The following is a 25,309-nucleotide window of genomic DNA, read 5'->3' as shown; positions in this document are numbered from 1 at the left end:
CAGTTTTCCGTTACAGTGTCTATTCTTCTACATATGTATGTATGTCAAAAGTATTCTGCTGTGATTTGTTAGTGATTTAAATCATTTCTGGAGAGAAGTATTTTTGTTTTCCAGTTACCTAGCCACCGACAGAATCTCAGCAGTTAATTTTCTTATTATGGGGATCAATTTTGGGGCCCATATATTCAGGTGGGTCGAGGGTTAATGTAAAATGGCAATTAGAGAGCCTCTGGGGTCTGCTTTGAAGGGCTGCTAACTCTCTCCTCTCCCTCATGTTCCCCCCTCACTCATCTTCCTACTCTTTCTCTCACCTCAACCCTCTCTTTCTTTGGGAGGCCTGCATTAAACATAAAGACCCTGCATGGATGAATGAGTCAACAAATTACCACAGTCACTAAATGGAGAAATTATCTGGCCTTCTATACACCACCACCACCCCTTTCTCTCTCTCTTTCTCTCTGTATCTCTGTATCTCTCTCTCTCGCTCTCTCTGTCTCTCACTCTCTCACTCTCTCTCATGGTTGACTGCTTGTATCAATCAACTCGGGGGGCCTCCCTGCCTGTAAAATATTGGCTAATACACATGAAACTGTTACAGCTGTTGGTCTAAACTTTGCGAGTGTCTCCTACGGATCATAGAAATATCGGCACTTAATAAAATTATGCCTTCCAGGAGAATACGGCGCTGACATTTGCAATTTGTCAAATTGAGGCAGCAGTGATGTTTTATGAGCCATTAGCACTCATACGTGAGAGACAATGTCCCCCTTATCCACGTTACTCTCTCATATCAGTCACTCTGCTTATCATAGCATGGTTTATATGGACGTACGAGATCATGTATTATGTATTATATCACAGCATACTGTATATTATAATGTTATTCCACTACTGTATTTCTATTGTTGTATTGCTCATACTTCTTGATTTTGCTTGACAAGCTCAGGATACTTCCTCACTAAAACTACTAAATGTATCCCAATAAATACTACGTCAAGCATTGTATGGGATTTTGTACCCTTTACCTCTCCATTCTTACACTGTGCTACCCTGTCAAAGTTCAAGGCGTTTTAATGACCTTGAAATATTTTATCAAGGACTCTTTTTGTGTCTCTCCCCAGCAATCGGCCACTATTGCCAAGGAAGAGGAGGAGGAAGATGAGAGGAAGTACAGCGAGGTGGGGGATATTCTCGCTGACCTGAAGAGGAGTCACAGTAGACATAGTCCTTCAGAGCATCGGGGGAGAGGGGGGGGGCAAGAGCTATAGGAGCCTCACCCCCAGGGGCAGAGTTATGGGAGCCTCACCCTGCCTCTGGTGATGAGTCCTGGGTATGACTACAGCACTGTCTACCTCCCCAGTCGGCAGCCCCAGAGACCGAGTTACAGAGGCCTTGCCCAGAGAGAGACGTCTATAAATGCACAACAAAGGAATGTGGATGCCAACGCTGGCCACCCTAGTATTGACCACCAAGAGGAGGGCTATGGAAAAGCCCCCTTCCCCAGCAGGGAGCCCCAGAGTGGGTCTTTTGAAAAGGAGTGTCTTGCCCTTCCTGTAGTAACAGTGCCCGGGAATGGTGACAGTAATGTTGCCTTTCAAAGGGAGACCTATGGAAGCGCCCCCCACCCCAGGATCAGAAATCAAGTAGAGAGCAATGGAAGAGATGCCCTGCCCGGCATGAAGGAGCAGAGTGGGTGCTATGGAGGTCTTTGCCCTCGTAGAGTGGCAGAGCTAGGGGAGGCCTATGGAAGACAAATCCTGCCCAATACCCACCTCCAACAGGGCCTCTCCAAAGCCTCTACCACCACTGCTCCGATTCAAGTGAGAGGAACCTGTATTTTTTGGTATCTCTTTATGTGTCTGTCTGTCCGCCCATCCATCTGCATGTCTGCTCTTCCGTTCGTCAATCTGTCTGTCTGTCAGTCAATCAGCCCGTTCACAGTATTTTTTGTAAGTATCTGTCTGTGCCTCTGTACTTCTATGTGTCTCTATGTATCCTGAAGAAAAATATAAATGCAACATGCAAAAATGTTAAAGGTTTCCGGAGATACAGTTCATATCAGGAAATCAGTCCTTTTAAATAAATTCATTAGGCCATAATCTATGGATTTCACATGACTGGGAATACAGATATGCATCTGTTGGTCACAGATACCTTCAAAAAATGTAGGGGCGTGGATCAGAAAACCAGTCAGTGTCTGGTGTGACCACAATTTGCCTCATGCAGCATGACACATCTCCTTCACATAGAGTTGATTAGGCTATTGATTGTGGTCTGTGGAATATTGTCCCACTCCCCTTCCATGGCTGTGTGAAGTTGATGGATTTTGGCGGGAACTGGAACACGCTGTCGTACACGTCAATCCAAAGCATCCCATACCTGCTCAATGGGTGACATGTCTGGTGAGTATTCAGGCCATTGAAGAACTGGGACATTTTCAGCTTCCAGGGATTGTGTATAGATCCTTGCGACATGGGGCCATGCCTTATCATGAAGAAACATGAGGTGATGGCGGCAGATGAATGGCACGACAATTGGTCTCAGGATCTCGTCACAGTGTCTGTGTATTCACATTGCCATCGATAAAATGCAATTGTCTACAGGTTATGCCTGCCCATACCATAACCCCACCACTACCATTGACATCAGCAAACCACTCACCCACATGTCTGCCATCTGCCCGGTACAGTTGAAACCGGGATTCATATGTGAAGAGCACACTTCTCCTGTCACGAATCCCACCGAAGGTGGCTCCCCTGCCTGCTCGGGCGGCGCTCGGCGGTCGTCGTCACCGGCCTACTAGCCGCCGCTGATCCCTTTTTCCTTTTCGTTTGGTATGTCTTATTGTTTGCACCTGTTCCTCATTTGGTTCTCTTGATTTATGGTTATTTAAGCCTGTTTAGCCCGCCCAGGTTTGTGCGGGATTATTTTGCATCAGAGTGTGTTTTTGTTATTGGATGTGCTGGCGATCGACAAGTGTTATTTTATATGCATGCTGTGTACCTGTTGTTCTGGGCACTTTGCATTTTTCACGCCGGTTGTGTTGGCGTCGACCGTTTTGTGTTTTATAGAATAAACATAAATTTCCTTACCTCTGCTCTCTGCGCCTGACTCCTACCACCACTCCTAGCAGTTACTGACATCTCCAGTGTTCCAGTGGCCATTGAAAGTGAGCATTTACCCACTGAAGCCGTTACGACGCCAAACTGCAGTCAGGTCAAGACCCTCGAAGAGCACGCAGATGAGCTTCCGTGAGATGGTTTCTGACAGTTTGTGCAGATATTCTTCTGTTGTACAAACCCACAGTTTCATCAGCTGTCCGGGTGATTGGTCTCAGACGATCCCGCAGGTGAAGAAGTGGTCTGCGGTTGTGAGGCCGGTTGGACGTACAGCCAAATTCTCTAAAACAACATTGGAATTGGCTTATGGTAGAGAAATTAACATTTGGCAAAAGCTCTGGCAATTGCACGCTCCCTCAAAACTGAAGAAATCTGTGGCATTGCGTTATGTTACAAAACTGCTCATTTTAGAGTGGCCTTTTAATGATCATGCTGTTTAATCAGCTCCTTGGTATGCCACACCTGTAAAGTGAATGGATTATCTTTGCAAAGGAGAAATGCTCACTAGCAGGGATGTTAAAACATTTGTGCAAAACATCTGAGAGAAATAAGCTTTTTGGGCATATGGAACATTTCTGGGATCTTTTATTTCAGCTCATGAATCATGGGACCAGCACTTTACATGTTGCATTTATATTTTGTTCAGTACACAGTATGTGCCTCTTTGAGCCTCTGTGTATATCTATGTATCTCCAGAAATGTATTTCTATCTCTGTATCTTCTCCATCTCAGAGAACTGCAGTAGCAATGCCAGCCTCAGCTTGAGGATGCTGTTTTATAGAAAATGGCACAACAAGTCTTTCACTGCGTTCCAGTGAGTCTGACTCTCTATGTATTCACTACTCCCTGCCCTTGCTTTATGGTGAGTGATACAATTACATTAGGGGAGAGTGGGATAAGTTGAGCCAAAGGGGTAAGTTAACCTATTTGGGATAGGGGGCAGTATCTTCACAGCCGGATAAAAAACATACCCGATTTAATCTGGTTACTACTCCTGCCCAGAAACTAGAATATGCATATAACTAGTCGATTTGGATAGAAAACACTCTACAGTTTCTAAAACTGTTTGAATGGTGTCTGTGAGTATAACAGAACTCATATGGCAGGCCAAAACCAGAGAAGATTCCTTACAGGAAGTGCCCTGTCTGACAATTTGTTCTCCTTCTGTGGCATCTCTATCAAAAATACAGCATCTCTGCTGTAATGTGACATTTTCTAAGGCTTCCATTGGCTCTCAGAAGGCGCCAGAAAGTGGAATGATGTCTCTGCAGTCTCTGGGCGAAGAACAGCAGGAGTTTTTGTGAGTGGTCAGGCAGGGAACAATGACACTGGAGATGCGCGTCCATGAGACGACTCCATGTTTTTCTTTCAGTTTTTGAATGAATACAACATCGCCCGGTTGGAATATTATCGCTATCAAAAAAGAAAAATAGCATAAAAATGGATTTTAACCTGTTAGGGCTAGGGGGCAGTATTTACACGGCCGGATAAAAAACGTACCCGATTTAATCTGGTTATTACTACTGCCCAGAAACTAGAATATGCATATAATTATTGGCTTTGGATAGAAAACACCCTAAAGTTTCTAAAACTGTTTGAATGGTGTCTGTGAGTATAACAGAACTCATATGGCAGGCAAAAACCAGAGAAGATTCTGTACAGGAAGTGCCCTCTTTGACCATTCCTTGGGCTTCTTGACTCTTTTTATTGAAAACTTAGGATCTTTGCTGTAACGTGACACTTTGGTAAGTGGTCTATCAGAGGACAATGAGACTGAGGCGCGTGCACTAGGCGACCCCATGTTTTTATTTTCTCTCTCTTTGTACTAAAACACAGATTCCCGGTCGGAATATTATCGCTTTGTTACGAGAAAAATTGCATGAAAATTGATTTTAAACAGCGGTTGACATGCTTCGAAGTACGGTAATGGAATATTTAGAATTTTTTTGTGACAAAACGCGTCGGGCGCGTCACCCTTCTTTACCCTTTCGGATAGTGTCTTGAACACACGAACAAAACACCGCTATTTGGATATAACTATGGATTATTTTGAACCAAACCAACATTTGTTATTGAAGTAGAAGTCCTGGGAGTGCATTCTGACGAAGAACAGCAAAGGTAATAACATTTTTCTTATAGTAAATCTGACTTTGGTGAGTGCTAAACTTGGTGGGTGTCTAAATAGCTAGCCCTGTGATGCCGGGCTATCTACTTAGAATATTGCAAAATGTGCTTTCACCGAAAAGCTATTTTAAAATCGGACATAGCGAGTGCATAGAGGAGTTCTGTATCTATAATTCTTTAAAAAATGGTTATGTTTTTTGTGAACGTTTATCTCGAGTAATTTAGTAAATTCACCGGAAGTTTGCTAGTATGCTAGTTCTGAATGTGACATGCTAATGTAAACAGCTGGTTTTGATATAAATATGGACTTGATTGAACAAAACATGCATGTATTGTATAACATAATGTCCTAAGATTGTCATCTGATGAAGATCATCAAAGGTTAGTGCTGCATTAAGCTGTGGTTTGGGTTTATGTGACATTATATGCTAGCTTGAAAAATGGGTGTATGATTATTTCTGGCTGGGTACTCTGCTGACATAATCTAATGTTTTGCTTTCGTTGTAAAGCCTTTTTGAAATCGGACAGTGTGCTTAGATTAACGAGAGTCTTGTCTTTAAAATGGTGTAAAATAGTCATGTTTGAGAAATTGAAGTAATAGCATTTCTAAGGTTATTCTAATACTAATACCACTACTACTTCTGCTACTATTCTAATACTACTATTACCACTACTACTGTTATTCTACTACTACTACTACTACTGCTACTATTCTAATACTACTATTACCACTACTACTGCTTTTATAATACTACTACTACTACTACTACTACTATTATAATACTACTATTACCACTACTACTGCTATTCTAATATTACTACTACTGGTACTATTCTAATACTACTATTACCACTACTACTGCTATTCTACTACTACTACTACTACTACTATTATAATACTACTATTGCCACTACTACTGCTATTCTACTACTACTACTACTACTATTATAATACTACTATTGCCACTAATACTGCTATTCTAGTACTACTATTACTACTACTGGTACTATTCTAATACTACTATTACCACTACTACTGCTATTCTAATACTACTACTACTACTACTACTGCTCTAATACTACTATTACCACTACTACTGTTATTCTAATACTACTACCACTACTACTTCTGCTACTATTCTAATACTACTATTACCACTACTACTGTTATTCTAATACTACTACTACTACTACTACTGCTGCTATTCTAATACTACTATTACCACTACTACTGCTATTATACTACTACTACTACTACAACTACTACTATTATAATACTACTATTGCCACTACTACTGCTATTCTACTACTACTACTACTACTATTATAATACTACTATTGCCACAACTACTGCTATTCTATTACTACTATTACTACTACTGGTACTATTCTAAAACTACTATTAGCACTACTACTGTTATTCTAATACTACTACTACTACTTCTACTACTACTGCTACGATTCTAATACTACTATTACCACTACTACTGCTATTATAATACTACTACTACTACTACTACTACTATTATAATACTACTATCACCACTACTACTGCTATTCTAATATTACTACTACTGGTACTATTCTAATACTACAATTACCACTACTACTCCTATTCTACTACTACTACTACTACTACTACTACTACTACTACTACTATTATAATACTACTATTGCCACTACTACTGCTATTCTACTACTACTACTACTACTATTATAATACTACTATTACCACTACTACTGCTATTCTAGTACTACTATTACTACTACTGGTACTATTATAATACTACTATTACCACTACTACTGCTATTCTAATACTACTACTACTACTACTACTACTGGTACTATTCTAATACTAATATTACCACTACTACTGCTATTCTAATACCACTACTACTACTACTACTGCTACTACTCTAATACTACTATTACCACTACTACTGTTATTCTAATACTACTACCACTACTACTTCTGCTACTATTCTAATACTACTATTACCACTACTACTGTTATTCTAATACTGCTACTACTACTACTACTTTTCTAATACTACTATTACCACTACTACTGCTATTATAATACTACTACTACTGCTATTATAATACTACTACTACTACTACTACTACTACTACTACTATTATAATACTACTATTACCAATACTACTGCTATTCTAAAATTACTACTACTGGTACTATTCTAATATTACTATTACCACTACTACTGCTTTCTAATTCTACTACTACTACTACTATTATAATACTACTATTGCCACTACTACTGCTATCCTAATACTACTACTACTACTATTATAATGCTACTATTGCCACTACTACTGCTATTCTAGTACTACTATTACTACTACTGGTACTATTCTAATACTACTATTACCACTACTACTGCTATTCTAATACTACTACTACTACTGATACTATTCTAATACTACTATTACCACTACCACTGATATTCTAATACTACTACTACTACTACTACTACTACTGCTACTATTCTAATACCACTATTACCACTGCTACTGCTATTATAATGCTACTACCACTACTACTGTTATTCTAATACTACTACTACTACTACTACTACTACTGCTGCTCTAATACTACTATTACCACTACTACTGTTATTCTAATACTACTACCACTACTACTTCTGCTACTATTCTAATACTACTATTACCACTACTACTGTTATTCTAATACTACTACTACTACTACTACTACTACTACTGCTACTATTCTAATACTACTATTACCACTACTACTGCTATTATACTACTACTACTACTACTACTACTACTATTATAATACTACTATTGCCACTACTACTGCTATTCTTCTACTACTACTACTACTATTATAATACTACTATTGCCACTACTACTGCTATTCTATTACTACTATTACTACTACTGGTACTATTCTAAAACTACTATTAGCACTACTACTGTTATTCTAATACTACTACTACTACTACTACTACTACTACTACTACTACTATTACCACTACTACTGCTATTATAATACTACTACGACTACTACTACTATTATAATACTACTATCACCACTACTACTGCTATTCTAATATTACTACTACTGGTACTATTCTAATACTACAATTACCACTACTACTGCTATTCTACTACTACTACTACTACTACTACTACTACTACTACTATTATAATACTACTATTGCCACTACTACTGCTATTCTACTACTACTACTACTATTGTAATACTACTATTACCACTACTACTGCTGTTCTAGTACTACTATTACTACTACTGGTACTATTCTAATACTACTATTACCACTACTACTAATATTCTAATACTACTACTACTACTACTACTACTGGTACTATTCTAATACTAATATTACCACTACTACTGCTATTCTAATAATACTACTACTACTACTGCTACTACTCTAATACTACTATTACCACTACTACTGTTATTCTAATACTACTACCACTACTACTTCTGCTACTATTCTAATACTACTATTACCACTACTACTGTTATTCTAATACTACTACTACTACTACTACTATTCTAATACTACTATTACCACTACTACTGCTATTATAATACTACTACTACTACTACTACTATTATAATACTACTATTGCCACTACTACTGCTATTCTACTACTACTATTACTACTATTATAATACTACTATTACCACTACTACTGCTATTCTAGTACTACTATTACTACTACTGGTACTATTCTAATACTACTATTACCACTACTACTGCTATTCTAATACTACTACTACTACTACTACTACTACTACTACTACTACTACTATTATAATACTACTATTACCACTACTACTGCTATTCTAATACTACTACTACTACTACTACTACTATTATAATACTACTATTGCCACTACTACTGCTATTCTACTACTACTATTACTACTATTATAATACTACTATTACCACTACTACTGCTATTCTAGTACTACTATTACTACTACTGGTACTATTCTAATACTACTATTACCACTACTACTGCTATTCTAATACTACTACTACTACTACTACTACTGGTACTATTCTAATACTAATATTACCACTACTACTGCTATTCTAATACTACTACTACTACTACTGCTACTACTCTAATACTACTATTACCACTACTACTGTTATTCTAATACTACGACCACTACTGCTTCTGCTACTATTCTAATACTACTATTACCACTACTACTGTTATTCTAATACTACTACTACTACTACTACTATTCTAATACTACTATTACCACTACTACTGCTATTATAATACTACTACTACTACTACTACTACTACTACTACTACTACTACTACTACTATTATAATACTACTATTACCAATACTACTGCTATTCTAATATTACTACTATTGGTACTATTCTAATACTACTATTACCACTACTACTGCTATTCTAATACTACTACTACTACTACTACTATTATAATACTACTATTGCCACTACTACTGCTATCCTAATACTACTACTACTACTATTATAATGCTACTATTGCCACTACTACTGCTATTCTAGTACTACTATTACTACTACTGGTACTATTCTAATACTACTATTACCACTACTACTGCTATTCTAATACTACTACTACTACTGATACTATTCTAATACTACTATTACCACTACCACTGTTATTCTACTACTACTACTACTACTACTACTACTACTGCTACTATTCTAATACTACTATTACCAATACTACTGCTATTCTAATATTACTACTACTGGTACTATTCTAATACTACTATTACCACTACTACTGCTATTCTAATACTACTACTACTACTACTACTACTATTATAATACTACTATTGCCACTACTACTGCTATTCTACTACTACTACTACTACTACTATTATAATACTACTATTACCACTACTACTGCTATTCTAGTACTACTATTACTACTATTGGTACTATTCTAATACTACTATTACCACTACTACTGCTATTCTAATACTACTACTACTACTACTACTACTACTGGTACTATTCTAATACTAATATTACCACTACTACTGCTATTCTAATACTACTACTACTACTACTGCTACTACTCTAATACTACTAGTACCACTACTACTGTTATTCTAATACTACTACCACTTCTACTTCTGCTACTATTCTAATACTACTATTACCACTACTAATGTTATTCTAATACTACTACTACTACTACTACTATTCTAATACTACTATTACCACTACTACTGCTATTATACTACTACTACTACTACTACTACTACTACTACTACTATTATAATACTACTATTACCAATACTACTGCTATTCTAATATTACTACTACTGGTACTATTCTAATACTACTATTACCACTACTACTGCTATTCTAATACTACTACTACTACTACTACTATTATAATACTACTATTGCCACTACTACTGCTATCCTAATACTACTACTACTACTATTATAATGCTACTATTGCCACTACTACTGCTATTCTAGTACTACTATTACTACTACTGGTACTATTCTAATACTACTATTACCACTACTACTGCTATTCTAATACTACTACTACTACTGATACTATTCTAATACTACTATTACCACTGCTACTGCTATTATAATGCTACTACAACTACTACCACTACTACTGTTATTCTAATACTACTACTACTACTACTACTACTACTACTGCTACTATTCTAATACTACTATTACCACTACTACTGCTATTATAATACTACTACTACTACTACTACTATTATATTACCACAACTACTACTACCAGTACTACTACTACTGATACAACTTATACTCTACTACTATTATTCTAATACTACTATTACCACTACTACTGCTATTATAATACTACTGCTACTACTACTACTATTATAATACCACTACTACTACTACCAGTACTACTACTACTGATACGACTTATACTACTACTATTATTCTAATACTACTACTACTACTGCTACTATTCTAATACTACTATTACCACTACTACTACTACTATTCTAATAATACTACTACTACTACTACTACTACTGCTACTATTCTAATACTACTTTTACCACTTCTACTGCTATTCTAATACTACTACTACTACTACTACTACTACTATTATAATACCACTACTACTACTACCAGTACTACTACTACTGATACTACTTATACTGTACTACTATTATTCTAACAATACTACTACTACTATTCTATTAGCACTGCTACCACCACTACTACTACTACTACTACTACTACTACTACTATTATAATACCACTATTACTACACACGTCTCTGCACTTACCTTTATGGTGAGTCCACATCTCTACTCATACACTACTACTGTGCTAATAACTACTTCATGTGTTGTGTGTTGGTCCTTTAGCCCTGTGATCCTGACCCTGTGTTTGTGTGTTTCAGAGACAGGCTCCCTAAGGAGTCACATCAGTAACAATGAGTTGTGTGGAGAAACCAGGTTCTGGCATGGCAAAGACTACTGCAACTTCATTTTCAAAGAATTGGTCAAGCTCAACAAGCCTTTTGACAGTACTAAACCTATACTCTGCTTCAATTTAGGAAAAGGGGAAAGGGTCATTTTAGAGGTAGTACACCTGTAGTACTAGTATGATTGACTATAACACTAATGAGCTTCAGAACATCTACAAATACTTGTTTATTTTCTTATTTACCTGAACCCTGGTGTCCATTATTTTGTTCAGTCCTGGACTGTTCAACATTCCTCCATTTCAGTTGCGGCCCGTATTCTGATATATACAGTTCGACATTCCAAATATCAAAATGTTGTTTTCTAACCTCATCCACAAACACTGCATAGTGCTGTGCCTAGTCAAGCATAGACTAACCTGGAACATGCCACAAACCATGAAGGACATTGAGTTAGTTTTGATTTAATTTGTGTGTGTCTGTGTGTTTTTTTTTACAATTGCAGAAACAGCAAAAGGTCACATAAAAAAAAGTAACTATACAACAACTGGATTCTCTTTCATACGATCAATCCCAAATCATCAAATGGCCCAAAAAATGAAACAAAGAAACAAACAACAAAAAATAACCCCTCACAAAGAAAAGAAACAAACCATAAAAACAAAAAATCGAAGTTGTCAGTTTGCACCTGAGTTCTCCCAAACTCTCCCATTCTGCAGCCAGTGGGGGTTTCTGTCAGTTCTCTCTCCATCGCTCGCAACATGTGCATTCCAAATGGCAGCCTATTCCCTATATAGTGCACTACTTTAGACCAGAGCCCTGTAAGCCCTGGTCAAAATGTGTGCACTGTATAGGGAATAGGCTGCCATTTGGGACAAAGCATACCTCTCCGTTCCCCCAGCCCTGGCATCTGTGCTTTTATAAAGCTATGGGTCTAGGGCTCACACAGTAATAACTAGGTAAGACACAGCAGGGGGAGGGGACTGTTGGCAGATACATACATTAAAATATTCTGCCATTTCCAGACGAAGGAAAGGGGAAACGTGGGCAGGCAGGGAATGACTGAGATTAAAGCCAATCTTTGATCACCCCCCCCCCCCCCCCCCCGCCCCCCCAACATAGGACGAGGGGCCATGTTTTGTTCCTTATTGAGTTGGGGTGGTGGGGAAGGAGTGGTAGTTTTCTTCTTTTGTGTGAATGCACAATCACAATGCACTCAGGCTCAATTGTGTCTGTGTGTGTCAAATCAAAATCAGATAAAAGTTTATTGGTCGCGTACACAGTTTAGCAGATGTCATAGCGGGTGCAGCGAAGTGCTTATTTTACTAGTTCCTAACAATGCAGATGTAGGCATATTCCTGGAAGGCTTATCAAAGTTATGTTTTTGATTTGTTCTTGTTTGTTTTTTTATTTGCTTTTGTTGAAGACTTTATCGACAGGTTCAAAACACCCTCAAATGCCGTGGCATGATATTGGGGTGGCGGTGCATGGCAGAGCTGCCCAAAATAGCGCTAGGCATTTCATTCAGAGATGGAATTTTACAAAAGAACATTGTTTCTTTACAAACTGTTTGTTTTTGGTTATCATATCTTTCTCTTCGCAATATCTTATGATATGGAAGTCTTGAAGTTGAAGGCAATTAAAATATATATATATATATATGTAATAATAATAATAACATAATATAAAACATTTATTTCATGTACAGGAAACTATCAATTCTTATGTTGTTTACAACTTTCCAAAAGCTTAAGACAATGCATTATACATTATATTAGCTTTGCAAATGCCTCATCAATTCTCATTTTCACACTCTGCACTCTCATATACAAACACCATTTAATCCCTACAGTTTTGAAATAATAGCATGGCAATTTTGCATAAAGCATAGTCAAAAAACGTAAAATGTTGAACTAAATATACCTTAAGTGCTGCAGTCGGGGACAAACATGCTATCTAAATGACATATAAGGTTGTTGATTTGTTTCCCACTTCTCTGAGTGCTCCAGTCCTTCTCCAGTCCTTCTCCAATAGAGGGATATATTTATTAGCTTGAGCTTAGCACCCCCTGCAGTTAGTCTTTGTGCCCTGCTCTCCATACCAGCCTCACTCACCCATACAACCACCACCACCATCTCTACCTCGCTCCCATTTCAGGGCAATTTGAGGCCCTTTCTACTTTGATTGTCGGGTAATTGAATTGGTTTGCGCCTGTATGGTTTCCTTTAGAATAACGGCAGTCATATTTCAGGCTTGGCTGGGGATCAGAGGAGTAGCGTTTTTTCCCGAGTAATTAAAGAAAGGGAGAAGCTAGGTGCGAATGGGAGAAAGAGAGAGAAAGAGGAGAATACAGGGGGACCACAGCCAGATGAATGGCCCTGATTATGTGTTTGAGTGAAAATGAGAAATTTCTGGCTCAAAGACAAAGTGCAATTGCATTGGGTTGCCCCGGGTAGTCAATTGGGGTGGCAATTGACTACTGCTGATCAGGGAACAAGGCCCGAAGTCATTTTCTCCATTCATTGGTCTCACAAAGAAAGCACAGTTTCAAAATGAAAATAATTTAATCAGAGATATGAACATGAAGCCGTATCAGATGTACTGTACAGTAAATTTGTGTATAAACTGTAGGCCCTCAGTATCAGTTACTATAAAGACTTCTAGTATTTTCCCGACTGTATAATCCCCAGTTTGTGTCTGCTGGTTTGTGTCTGTTACTATAGATTAGTTGATGCCCAAAACATAATTAATGCACAATAACCATCCCACTAAAAGATACACGTTACGGTTTCTACATAAAAGATAACTTGCCATGAATCCAAATAACAGTGCTCAACAGAACAGTAGAACGATCTGAAACAAGTTACAACCAGACATCTGCTCAACATTCAGTTTTGTTGAATTCAGGTTATCGACTAATGTGAATTCAACATTAAATAAGTGAGATGTTGATGCTTGTTATTTCATTTTGGTTTGAAATAGGTGGATTCAACCTGTGCTTAAAAAAACACATGCAACCTAATCAAGACCCAGTTTGTTTATTGTGTTAACCTCTTCATCCCTCTCCGTTGTCTCTCCATAAAACCAACTAGACCAACACTTGACTGACCTCGATAAACAAAGACCGAATGAACACAGTATCTGAAATGGTTATTTTTGTCTTTGGTAAGTCTACCTTTGTCTCTCTCTGCATCAAGGTCACCGTAGTTTGAGTAGGTGGCTCTCGGATGTGTGCCAACAGTCTAGGCGGAGAAGGAGAGCGTTTCTCTCTTCATTGAGACTGAATGGATTTTTAATCAACACATTATGCCAGTTGTTAATTGCCTGAGACGCCTGCTGCTAAAATAATTTGCTACTTTTTATTGTACTAGTAACCATCTGTTTAAAAACACAGGGCTGGGATTAGCCTTGGTCCTGTGGTGAATGTTGACATGAGATACAGACGGCTAATTTGCACCACCACAACCTTACTTATCAGCCACAAATTTGTGGAGGGAGAAAAATAAGAGATTAAATGAATGTTTTGAAAATGACGGAAGATGAGAATGCAGCTTCTGATAATGAAAGTGAAATGTTGATAAGGAAATAAGGAAACTTGGATAAAGCTGAAATCCAAGCATTGTCACTTTAAAAGGCTAGTTTAACCTCTTATAAATTCAACAATTCAACAAAAAACAGCACATACAGTACATTACATTTTGTCGTTCCTTTCTTAAAAGCAAAATTTGAGAGATGTGGCGGTTGCTTTACCAAGTAAATCTGCTTTGCACCAAACAAAGCTAATCGCTCAGCCGGGCAGCCAGACTAGGAGTTAGTTGCCCCCTGAAGAACAATACTGTTCTTATGAGAACACCATTCTACTGACCTCAGTCATTCTCCCTTGATTTGGTCAAGCTCATCAAGAGACACCAGACACAGTAGTTAAAGAGTTGTGTCTGGTGTGGACAATAGGGATTATAGAACATTAAGAGCACAGTTAGTGGATGAGTTTACCCTCGTACACCCCGCATTCACTGCAATCAGACCCACTGTTAAAGTAGACAGAGAAGGCCAGTGACTTCTGAACACCACACACTGATCCTCTGTCTAAGTGGATGTAAGGGCAGCATATTGGAGTCAAAGGGAACTCTGACATCACATAGCTATTCTCCTGTGTAATTAGTAGCCTTTTTCTGGGGATGATTTTCACAGTCAACGCAATGCTCTGATGTCTGGTCTTAATCAACTCTCTTTTTGTCTCTTTGTGTGTTTTTGTGTGTGTGTGTGTGTGTGTGTGTGTGTGTGTGTGTGTGTGTGTGTGTGTGTGTGTGTGTGTGTGTGTGTGTGTGTGTGTGTGTGTGTGTGTGTGTGTGTGTGTGTGTGCTTGTAGTTGGTGAAGAAGCACTCTGAACAACGTTTTAACCCTGTCTGATGCCCAAGTCTCTCTCTGCCCCCATGGAGCTGCCGCCACTCCTGGGAAAACATACACAGGGTAATGTACATGTAGGGAGAACACACACACAAAACTATACGCATATACTGTACTATCAGCATGTGTTATAAAACTGTGTGTGTGTGTGTTTTAAAGGTATAAAAAATATATTTCTCTGCATTTAGGTATTGAGGTCGATAGGCCAGTGGTCTATTGGGTCTAATATCCTCAAGGAGTCTATATACCTGGCCTACATCTCTGCCATCCAGAACAGCAAACACTTCATCTACATACTGTAGAGGTGACCATCATACTTTAGCTATAAGACTGCTTACCTAGGTCAAATGAGGTTGTATGATAACTTATTTGTCTTAAGCTGGGATTCAAACAAGTCACACTGCGACAACATCACACTGCACTTGACTTTTAACCTCTCTGGGCCAGTGGGACGCTTGCGTCCCACCTACTCAACAGCCAGTGTAATCCCGTGGCGCGATATTCAAATACCTTAGAAATGCTATTACTTCAATTTCTCAAACATATGACTATTTTACACCATTTTAACCTCTTACATCTAGACGTTCCGCTAGCGGAACACCTGCTCCAATATCCAATGATGGGCGTGGCGCGAAATACAAACTCCTCTAAAATACAATAACTTCAATTTTTCAAACATATGACTATTTCTCTCCTTTATCTAACCACACTGTCCGATTTCAAAAAGGCTTTACAACGAAAGCAAAACATTAGATTATGTCAGCAGAGTACCAAGCCAGAAATAATCAGACACCCATTTTTCAAGCTAGCATATAATGTCACATAAACCCAAACCACAGCTAAATGCAGCACTAACCTTTGATGATCTTCCTCAGATGACAATCCTAGGACATTATGTTATACAATACATGCATGTTTTGTTCAATAAGTTCATATGTATATCAAAAAACTGCTTTTTACATTAGCATGTGACGTTCAGAACTAGCATACCCCCCGCAAACTTTCCTGGGAATTTACTAACAATTTACTAAATTACTCACGATAAACGTTCACAAAAAGCATAACAATTATTTTAAGAATTATAGATACAGATCTCCTCTATGCAATCGATATGTCCGATTTTAAAATAGCTTTTTGGTGAAAGCACATTTTGCAATATTCTAAGTACATAGCCCAGCCATCACGGGCTAGCTATTTAGACACCCGGCAAGTTTAGCCTTCACCAAAATCAGATTTACTATAACAAAAATGTTATTACCTTTGTTGTCTTCGTCAGAATGCACTCCCAGGACTACTACTTCAATAACAAATGTTGGTTTGGTCCCAAATAATCCATCGTTATATCCGAATAGCGGCGTTTTGTTCTTGCGTTCCAGAAACTATCCGAAATGGTAAATCAGGGTCGAACGCATGGCACAATTCGTGACAAAAAAATTCTAAATATTCCATTACCGTACTTCGAAGCATGTCAACCGCTGTTTAAAATCAATTTTTATGCAATTTATCTCGTAAAAAAGCGATAATATTCCGACCGGGAATCTCCTTTTCGGCAAACAGAGGAAAAATCACGAAGACGGGGGCGGCCAGTGCACGCGCCTAAGCCCACAGTCCCTTGATCGGCCACTGGAGAAAGGCGATAATGTGTTTCAGCCTGGGGCTGGAATGACGACATTCAGGTTTTTCCCGGGCTTTGAGAGCCTATGGAAGACGTAGGAAGTGTCACGTTAGAGCAGAGATCCTTTGTAATAGATAGAGATGGCAAAGAAGTTCAAGAAATGGTCAGACAGGCCACTTCCTGTAAAGGAATCTCTCGGGTTTTGACCTGCCATTTGAGTTCTGTTATACTCACAGACACCATTCAAACAGTTTTAGAAACTTTGGGGTGTTTTCCATCCAAAGCCAATAATTATATGCATATTCTAGTTACTGGGCAGGAGTAGTAACCAGATTAAATCGGGTACGTTTTTTTATCCAGTCGTGAAAATACTGCCCCCTAGCTGTAACAGGTTAACCTCTCTGGGCTAGGCGGGACGAATTCGTCCCACCTACGCAACAGCCAGTCTAATCCAGTGGCGCGATTTTCAAATACCTTAGAAATGCTATTACTTCAATTTCTCAAACATATGACAATTTTACAGCATTTTAAAGACAAGACTCTCGTTAATCTAACCACACTGTCCGATTTCAAAAAGGCTTTACAACAAAAGCAAAACATTAGATTATGTCAGCAGAGTACCCAGCCAGAAATAATCAGTCACCCATTTTTCAAGCTAGCATATAATGTCACAAAAACCCAGAAGACAGCTAAATGCAGCACTAACCTTTGATGATCTTCATCAGATGACAACCCTAGGACATTATGTTATACAATACATGCATGTTTTGTTCAATCAAGTTCATATTTATATCAAAAACCAGATTTTTACATTAGCATGTGACGTTCAGAACTAGCATACCCCCCGCAAACCTCCGGTGAATTTACTAAATTACTCACGATAAACGTTCACAAAAAACATAACAATTATTTTAAGAATTATAGACACAGAACTCCTTTGTGCAATCGAGGTGTCCGATTTTAAAATAGCTTTTCGGTGAAAGCACATTTTGCAATATTCTCAGGAGATAGCCCAGCCATCACGGCTAGCCATTTAGACACCGACCAAGTTTAGCCCTGACCAAAGTCAGATTTACTATTACAAAAGTTTGATTACATTTGTTGTCTTCGTCAGAATGCACTCCCAGGACTGCTACTTCAATAACAAATGTTTGTTTGGTCCAAAATAATCCATCGTTATATCAGAATAGCGGCGTTTTGTTCGTGCGTTCCAGACACTATCCGAAAAGGTAAATCAGGGTCGCGAGCATGGCGCAATTCGTGACAAAAACATTCTAAATATTCCATTACCGTACTTCGAAGCATGTCAATCGCTGTTTAAAATCAATTTTTATGCCATTTTTCTCGTAAAAAAGCGATAATATTCCGACCGGGAATCTCCTTTTAGGTAAACAGAGGAAAGAAAACAAAGCTTTCGGTCGACGCGGGCACGAGCCTGAGTCTCACAGTACTGTAACCAGCCACTATCCAAACGCGCTACTTTTTTTCAGCCAGAGCCTGCAAAGTCACGATTCAGCTTTTTGCCGCCTTCTGAGAGCCCATGTGAGCCGTAGGAAGTGTCACGTTATAGCAGAGATCCTTTGCAATGGATAGAGATGGCAAAGAAGGCCAAGAAATGGTCAGACAGGGTACTTCCTGTACAGAATCTTCTCAGGTTTTTACCTGCCATTTGAGTTCTGTTATACTCACAGACACCATTCAAACAGTTTTAGAAACTTTGGAGTGTTTTCTATCCAAAGCCAATAATTATATGCATATTCTAGTTACTGGGCAGGAGTAGTAACCAGATTAAATCGGGTACGTTTTTTATCCGGCCGTGCAAATACTGCCCCCTATCCCCAAAAGGTTAAAGGTAATTTAAGCTTGAGCTGATGTTGGTGCAATGCGATGTCTAGCGCAGTGCGATGTCGGTGTGGTCTTACAATAAGAAATGTTTTGGCCCTTCATCAATCACTTTTGGTACATAACCAATGCATCTCTTCCAGAACCAGTTTTCATCAGCTGTGCAGACAGAACCATTCACAACAGCATAGGAAACTATGTGTCGGTCTATCCCTGTTCTCTCCTCTCTGCACAGGCCATACAAACGCTTCACATCGCGTGGCCGCTGCCACTCTAACCTGGTGGTCCCAGCGCGCACGACCCACGTGGAGTTCCAGGTCTCCGGCCTCTGGAACTGCCGGTCTGCGGCCAACAAGGCAGAGTTCATATCACTATGCTACCCTCCAGTCCCTCGACTTCTTGGCGCTGACGGAAACATGGATTACCACAGAAAACACTGCTACTCCGACTGCTCTCTCCTCGTTTGACCACGTGTTCTCGCACAACCGAGAGCATCTGGCCAGTGGGGTGGCGGCACTGGAATCCTCATCTCTCCCAAATGGACATTCTCTCTTTCTCCCCTGACCCATCTGTCTATCGCCTCCTTTGAATTCCATGCTGTCACAATCACTAGCCCATTCAAGCTTAACATCCTTATCATTTATCGCCCTCCAGGTTCCCTTGGAGAGTTCATCAATGAGCTTGACGCCTTGATAAGTTCCTTTCCTGAGGATGGCTCCCACCTCACAGTTCTGGGTGCCTTTAACCTCCCTACGTCTACCTTTGACTCATTTCTCTCTGCCTCCTTCTTTCCACTCCTCTCCTCTTTTGACCTCACCCTCTCACCGTCCCCCCTACTCACAAGGCAGGCAATACGCTTGACCTCATCTTCACTAGATGCTGTTCTTCTACTAATCTCACTGCAACTCCTCTCCAAGTCTCCGATCACTACCTTGTATCCTTTTCCCTCTCGCTCTCCTCCAACACTACTCACTCTGCCCCTACTCAGATGGTATTGCGCCGTCACAACCTTCGCTCTCTCTCTCCTGCTACTCTCTCCTCTTCCATCCTATCATCTCTTCCCTCTGCTCAGTCCTTCTCCAACCAATCTCCTGATTCTGCATCCTCAACCCTCCTCTCCTCCCTTTCTGCATCCTTTGACTCTCTATGTCCCCTATCCTCCCGACCGGCTCGGTCCTCCCCTCCTGCTCCGTGGCTTGATGACTCATTGCGAGCTCACAGAACAGGGCTCCGGGCAGCCGAGCGGAAATGGAGGAAAACTAGCCTCCCTGCAGACCTGGCATCTTTTCACTCATCCTCTTTACATTTTCCTCCTCTGTTTCTGCTGCTAAAGCCACTTTCTACCACTCTAACTTCCAAGCATCTGCCTCTAACCCTAGGAAGCTCTTTGCCACCTTCTCCTCCCTCCTGAATCCTCCTCCCCCTCCCCCCTCCTCCCCCTCTGCGGATGACTTCGTCAACCATTTTGAAAAGAAGGCCGACGACATCCGATCCTCGTTTGTTAAAACTCATGGTACCCTTCGTCAGCTCATATCTGTGTGAAGCTGGGTTCAGCAGTGCTCTCGTCTGCATTAACCTCTTACATCTAGACGTTCCGCTAGCGGAACACCTGCTCCAATATCTAATGATAGGCGTGGCGCGAATTACAAATTCCTCAAAAATACAAAAATTCAATTTTTCAAACATGTGACTATTTCACAGCTATTTAAAGACAAGACTCTCCTTTATCTAACCACACTGTCCGATTTCAAAAAGGCTTTACAGCGAAAGCAAAACATTAGATTATGTCAGCAGATTACCAAGCCAGAAATAATCAGACACCCATTTTTCAAGCTAGCATATAATGTCACAAAAACCCAGAAGACAGCTAAATGCAGCACTAACCTTTGATGATCTTCATCAGATGACACACCTAGGACATTATGTTATACAATACATGCATGTTTTGTTCAATCAAGTTCATATTTATATCAAAATACAGCTTTTTACATTAGTATGTGACGTTCAGAACTAGCATACCCCCCGCAAACTTCCGGGGAATTTGCTAACAATTTACTAAATTACTCACGATAAACGTTCACAAAAAGCATAACAATTATTTTAAGAATTATAGATACAGAACTCCTCTATGCACTCGATATGTCCGATTTTAAAATAGCTTTTTGGTGAAAGCACATTTTGCAATATTCTAAGTACATAGCCAAGGCATCACGGGCTAGCTATTTAGACACCCGGCAAGTTTAGCACTCACCAATATCAGATTTACTATTATAAAAGTTTGATTACCTTTGTTGTCTTCGTCAGAATGCACTCCCAGGACTGCTACTTCAATAACAAATGTTTGTTTGGTCCAAAATAATCCATCGTTATATCAGAATAGCGGCGTTTTGTTCGTGCGTTCCAGACACTATCCGAAATGGTAAATCAGGGTCGAGCGCATGGCGCAATTCGTGACAAAAAAATTCTAAATATTCCATTACCGTACTTCGAAGCATGTCAATCGCTTTTTAAAATCCATTTTTATGCCATTTTTCTCGTAAAAAAGCGATAATATTCCGACCGGGAATGTCCATTTAGCTAAACAGAGGAAAGAAAACAAAGCTTTCGGTCGACGCGGGCACGAGCCTGAGTCTCACAGTACTGTAACCAGCCACTAGCCAAACGCGCTACTTTGTTTCAGCCAGAGCCTGCAAAGCCACGATTCAGCTTTTTGCCGCCTTCTGAGAGCCCATGTGAGCCGTAGGAAGTGTCACGTTATAGCAGAGATCCTTTGCAATGGATAGAGATGGCAAAGAAGGCCAAGAAATGGTCAGACAGGGTACTTCCTGTACAGAATCTTCTCAGGTTTTTACCTGCCATTTGAGTTCTGTTATACTCACAGACACCATTCAAACAGTTTTAGAAACTTTGGAGTGTTTTCTATCCAAAGCCAATAATTATATGCATATTCTAGTTACTGGGCAGGAGTAGTAACCAGATTAAATCGGGTACGTTTTTAATCCAGCCGTGAAAATACTGCCCCCTAGCCATAACAGGATAACAATTATTTTAAGAATTATAGATACAGAACTCCTCTATGCACTCGATATGTCCGATTTTAAAATAGCTTTTCGGGGAAAGCACATTTTGCAATATTCTCAGTAGTAGCCCGGCATCACAGGGCTAGCTATTTAGACACCCAGCAGGTTTAGCACTCACCAAAATCAGATTTTCTATAAGAAAAATGTTATTACCTTTGCTGTCTTTGTCAGAATGCACTCCCAGGACTTCTACTTCAATAACAAATGTTGGTTTGGTCCAAAATAATCCATCGTTATATCCAAATAGCGGCGTTTTGTTCGTGCGTTCAAGACACTATCTGAAAGGGTAAATAAGGGTTACGAGCATGGCGCAACTCGTGACAAAAAAATTCTAAATATTCCATTAACGTACTTCGAAGCATGTCAATCGCTTTTTAAAATCCATTTTTATGCAATTTTTCTCGTAAAAAAGCGATAATATTCCGACCGGGAATGTCCATTTAGCTAAACAGAGGAAAGAAAACAAAGCTTTCGGTCGACGCGGGCACGAGCCTGAGTCTCACAGTACTGTAACCAGCCACTAGCCAAACGCGCTACTTTGTTTCAGCCAGAGCCTGCAAAGCCACGATTCAGCTTTTTGCCGCCTTCTGAGAGCCCATGTGAGCCGTAGGAAGTGTCACGTTATAGCAGAGATCCTTTGCAATGGATAGAGATGGCAAAGAAGGCCAAGAAATGGTCAGACAGGGTACTTCCTGTACAGAATCTTCTCAGGTTTTTACCTGCCATTTGAGTTCTGTTATACTCACAGACACCATTCAAACAGTTTTAGAAACTTTGGAGTGTTTTCTATCCAAAGCCAATAATTATATGCATATTCTAGTTACTGGGCAGGAGTAGTAACCAGATTAAATCGGGTACGTTTTTAATCCAGCCGTGAAAATACTGCCCCCTAGCCATAACAGGATAACAATTATTTTAAGAATTATAGATACAGAACTCCTCTATGCACTCGATATGTCCGATTTTAAAATAGCTTTTCGGGGAAAGCACATTTTGCAATATTCTCAGTAGTAGCCCGGCATCACAGGGCTAGCTATTTAGACACCCAGCAGGTTTAGCACTCACCAAAATCAGATTTTCTATAAGAAAAATGTTATTACCTTTGCTGTCTTTGTCAGAATGCACTCCCAGGACTTCTACTTCAATAACAAATGTTGGTTTGGTCCAAAATAATCCATCGTTATATCCAAATAGCGGCGTTTTGTTCGTGCGTTCAAGACACTATCTGAAAGGGTAAATAAGGGTTACGAGCATGGCGCAACTCGTGACAAAAAAATGCAAAATATTCCATTACCGTACTTCGAAGCATGTCAACCGCTGTTTAAAATCCATTTTTATGCCATTTTTCTCTTAAAAAAGCGATAATATTCCGACCGGGAATCTGCATTTAGGTAAACAGAGGAAAGAAAATAAAGCATTCGGTCGACTCGTGCACGCGCCTAAGCCCACAGTACTCTGATCGGCCACTTGCCAAACGCGATAAAGTATTTCAGCCAGAGCCTGCCTCGATATCCTTCAGCTTTTTCCCGGGCTCTGAGAGCCTATGGGAGCCGTAGGAAGTGTCACGTTATTGCAAATATACTCAGTCTTCAATAAAAAGAGCCAAGATAAAACACAACTTGTCAGACAGGCCACTTCCTGCATGGAATCTTCTCAGGTTTTGGCCTGCCATATGAGTTCTGTTATACTCACAGACACCATTCAAACAGTTTTAGAAACTTTAGGGTGTTTTCTATCCAAAGCCAATAATTATATGCATATTCTAGTTACTGGGCAGGAGTAGTAACCAGATTAAATCGGGTACGTTTTTTATCCAGCCGTGTCAATACTGCCCCCTAGCCCTAACAGGTTAAGTCAAACGACACCACTGGTCCTGCTCACACTGCCCTACCCTATGCTTTGACCTCTTTCTCCCCTCTCTCTCCAGATGAAATCTTGCGTCTTGTGACGGCCGGCCGCCCAACAACCTGCCCGCTTGACCCTATCCCCTCCTCTCTTCTCCAGACCATTTCCGGAGACCTTCTCCCTTACCTCACCTCGCTCATCAACTCATGCTTGACCGCTGGCTACGTCCCTTCCATCTTCAAGAGAGCGAGAGTTGCACCCCTTCTCAAAAAACCTACACTCGATCCCTCCGATGTCAACAACTACAGACCAGTATCCCTTCTTTCTTTTCTCTCCAAAACTCTTGAACGTGCCGTCCTTGGCCAGCTCTCCTGCTATCTCTCTCAGAATGACCTTCTCGATCCAAATCAGTCAGGTTTCAAGGCTGGTCATTCAACTGAGACTGCTCTTCTCTGTGTCACGGAGGCTCTTCGCACTGCTAAAGCTAACTCTCTCTCCTCTGCTCTCATCCTTCTAGACCTATCTGCTGCCTTTGATACTGTGAACCATCAGATCCTCCTGTCCACCCTCTCCGAGTTGGGTATCTCCGGCGCGGCTCAATATTGGATTGCGTCCTACCTGACAGGTCGCTCCTACCAGGTGGCGTGGCGAGAATCTGTCTCCGCACCACGTGCTCTCACCACTGGTGTCCCCCAGGGCTCAGTTCTAGGCCCTCTCCTATTCTCGCTATACACCAAGTCACTTGGCTCTGTCATATCCTCACATGGTCTCTCCTATCATTGCTACGCGGACGACA

General features: G+C 39.8%; 1 protein-coding gene across 1 annotated transcript in view; it reads left to right on the top strand.

Moving 5' to 3' along the window:
• The first annotated feature begins 1,319 nt into the window (after positions 1 to 1,319).
• LOC145864107 (phospholipase D1-like) overlaps positions 1,320 to 25,309 on the top strand; it is a 47,342-nt gene continuing 23,352 nt past the window's right edge. The window contains exons 1-3 of the mRNA XM_082969256.1: positions 1,320 to 1,689; positions 11,700 to 11,825; positions 19,732 to 19,793. Coding sequence (XP_082825382.1) covers positions 1,320 to 1,689; positions 11,700 to 11,825; positions 19,732 to 19,793 — 558 coding nt within the window. The remainder of the gene's footprint in view (positions 1,690 to 11,699; positions 11,826 to 19,731; positions 19,794 to 25,309) is intronic.

The sequence above is a fragment of the Salmo salar genome, chromosome 25 (assembly GCF_965601325.2).
Source record: "Salmo salar chromosome 25, fSalSal1, whole genome shotgun sequence".
NCBI lineage: Eukaryota > Metazoa > Chordata > Actinopteri > Salmoniformes > Salmonidae > Salmo > Salmo salar.
Note: the sequence above shows the minus strand (reverse complement) of the source record. Positions and strands in the feature narration are given on the sequence as shown.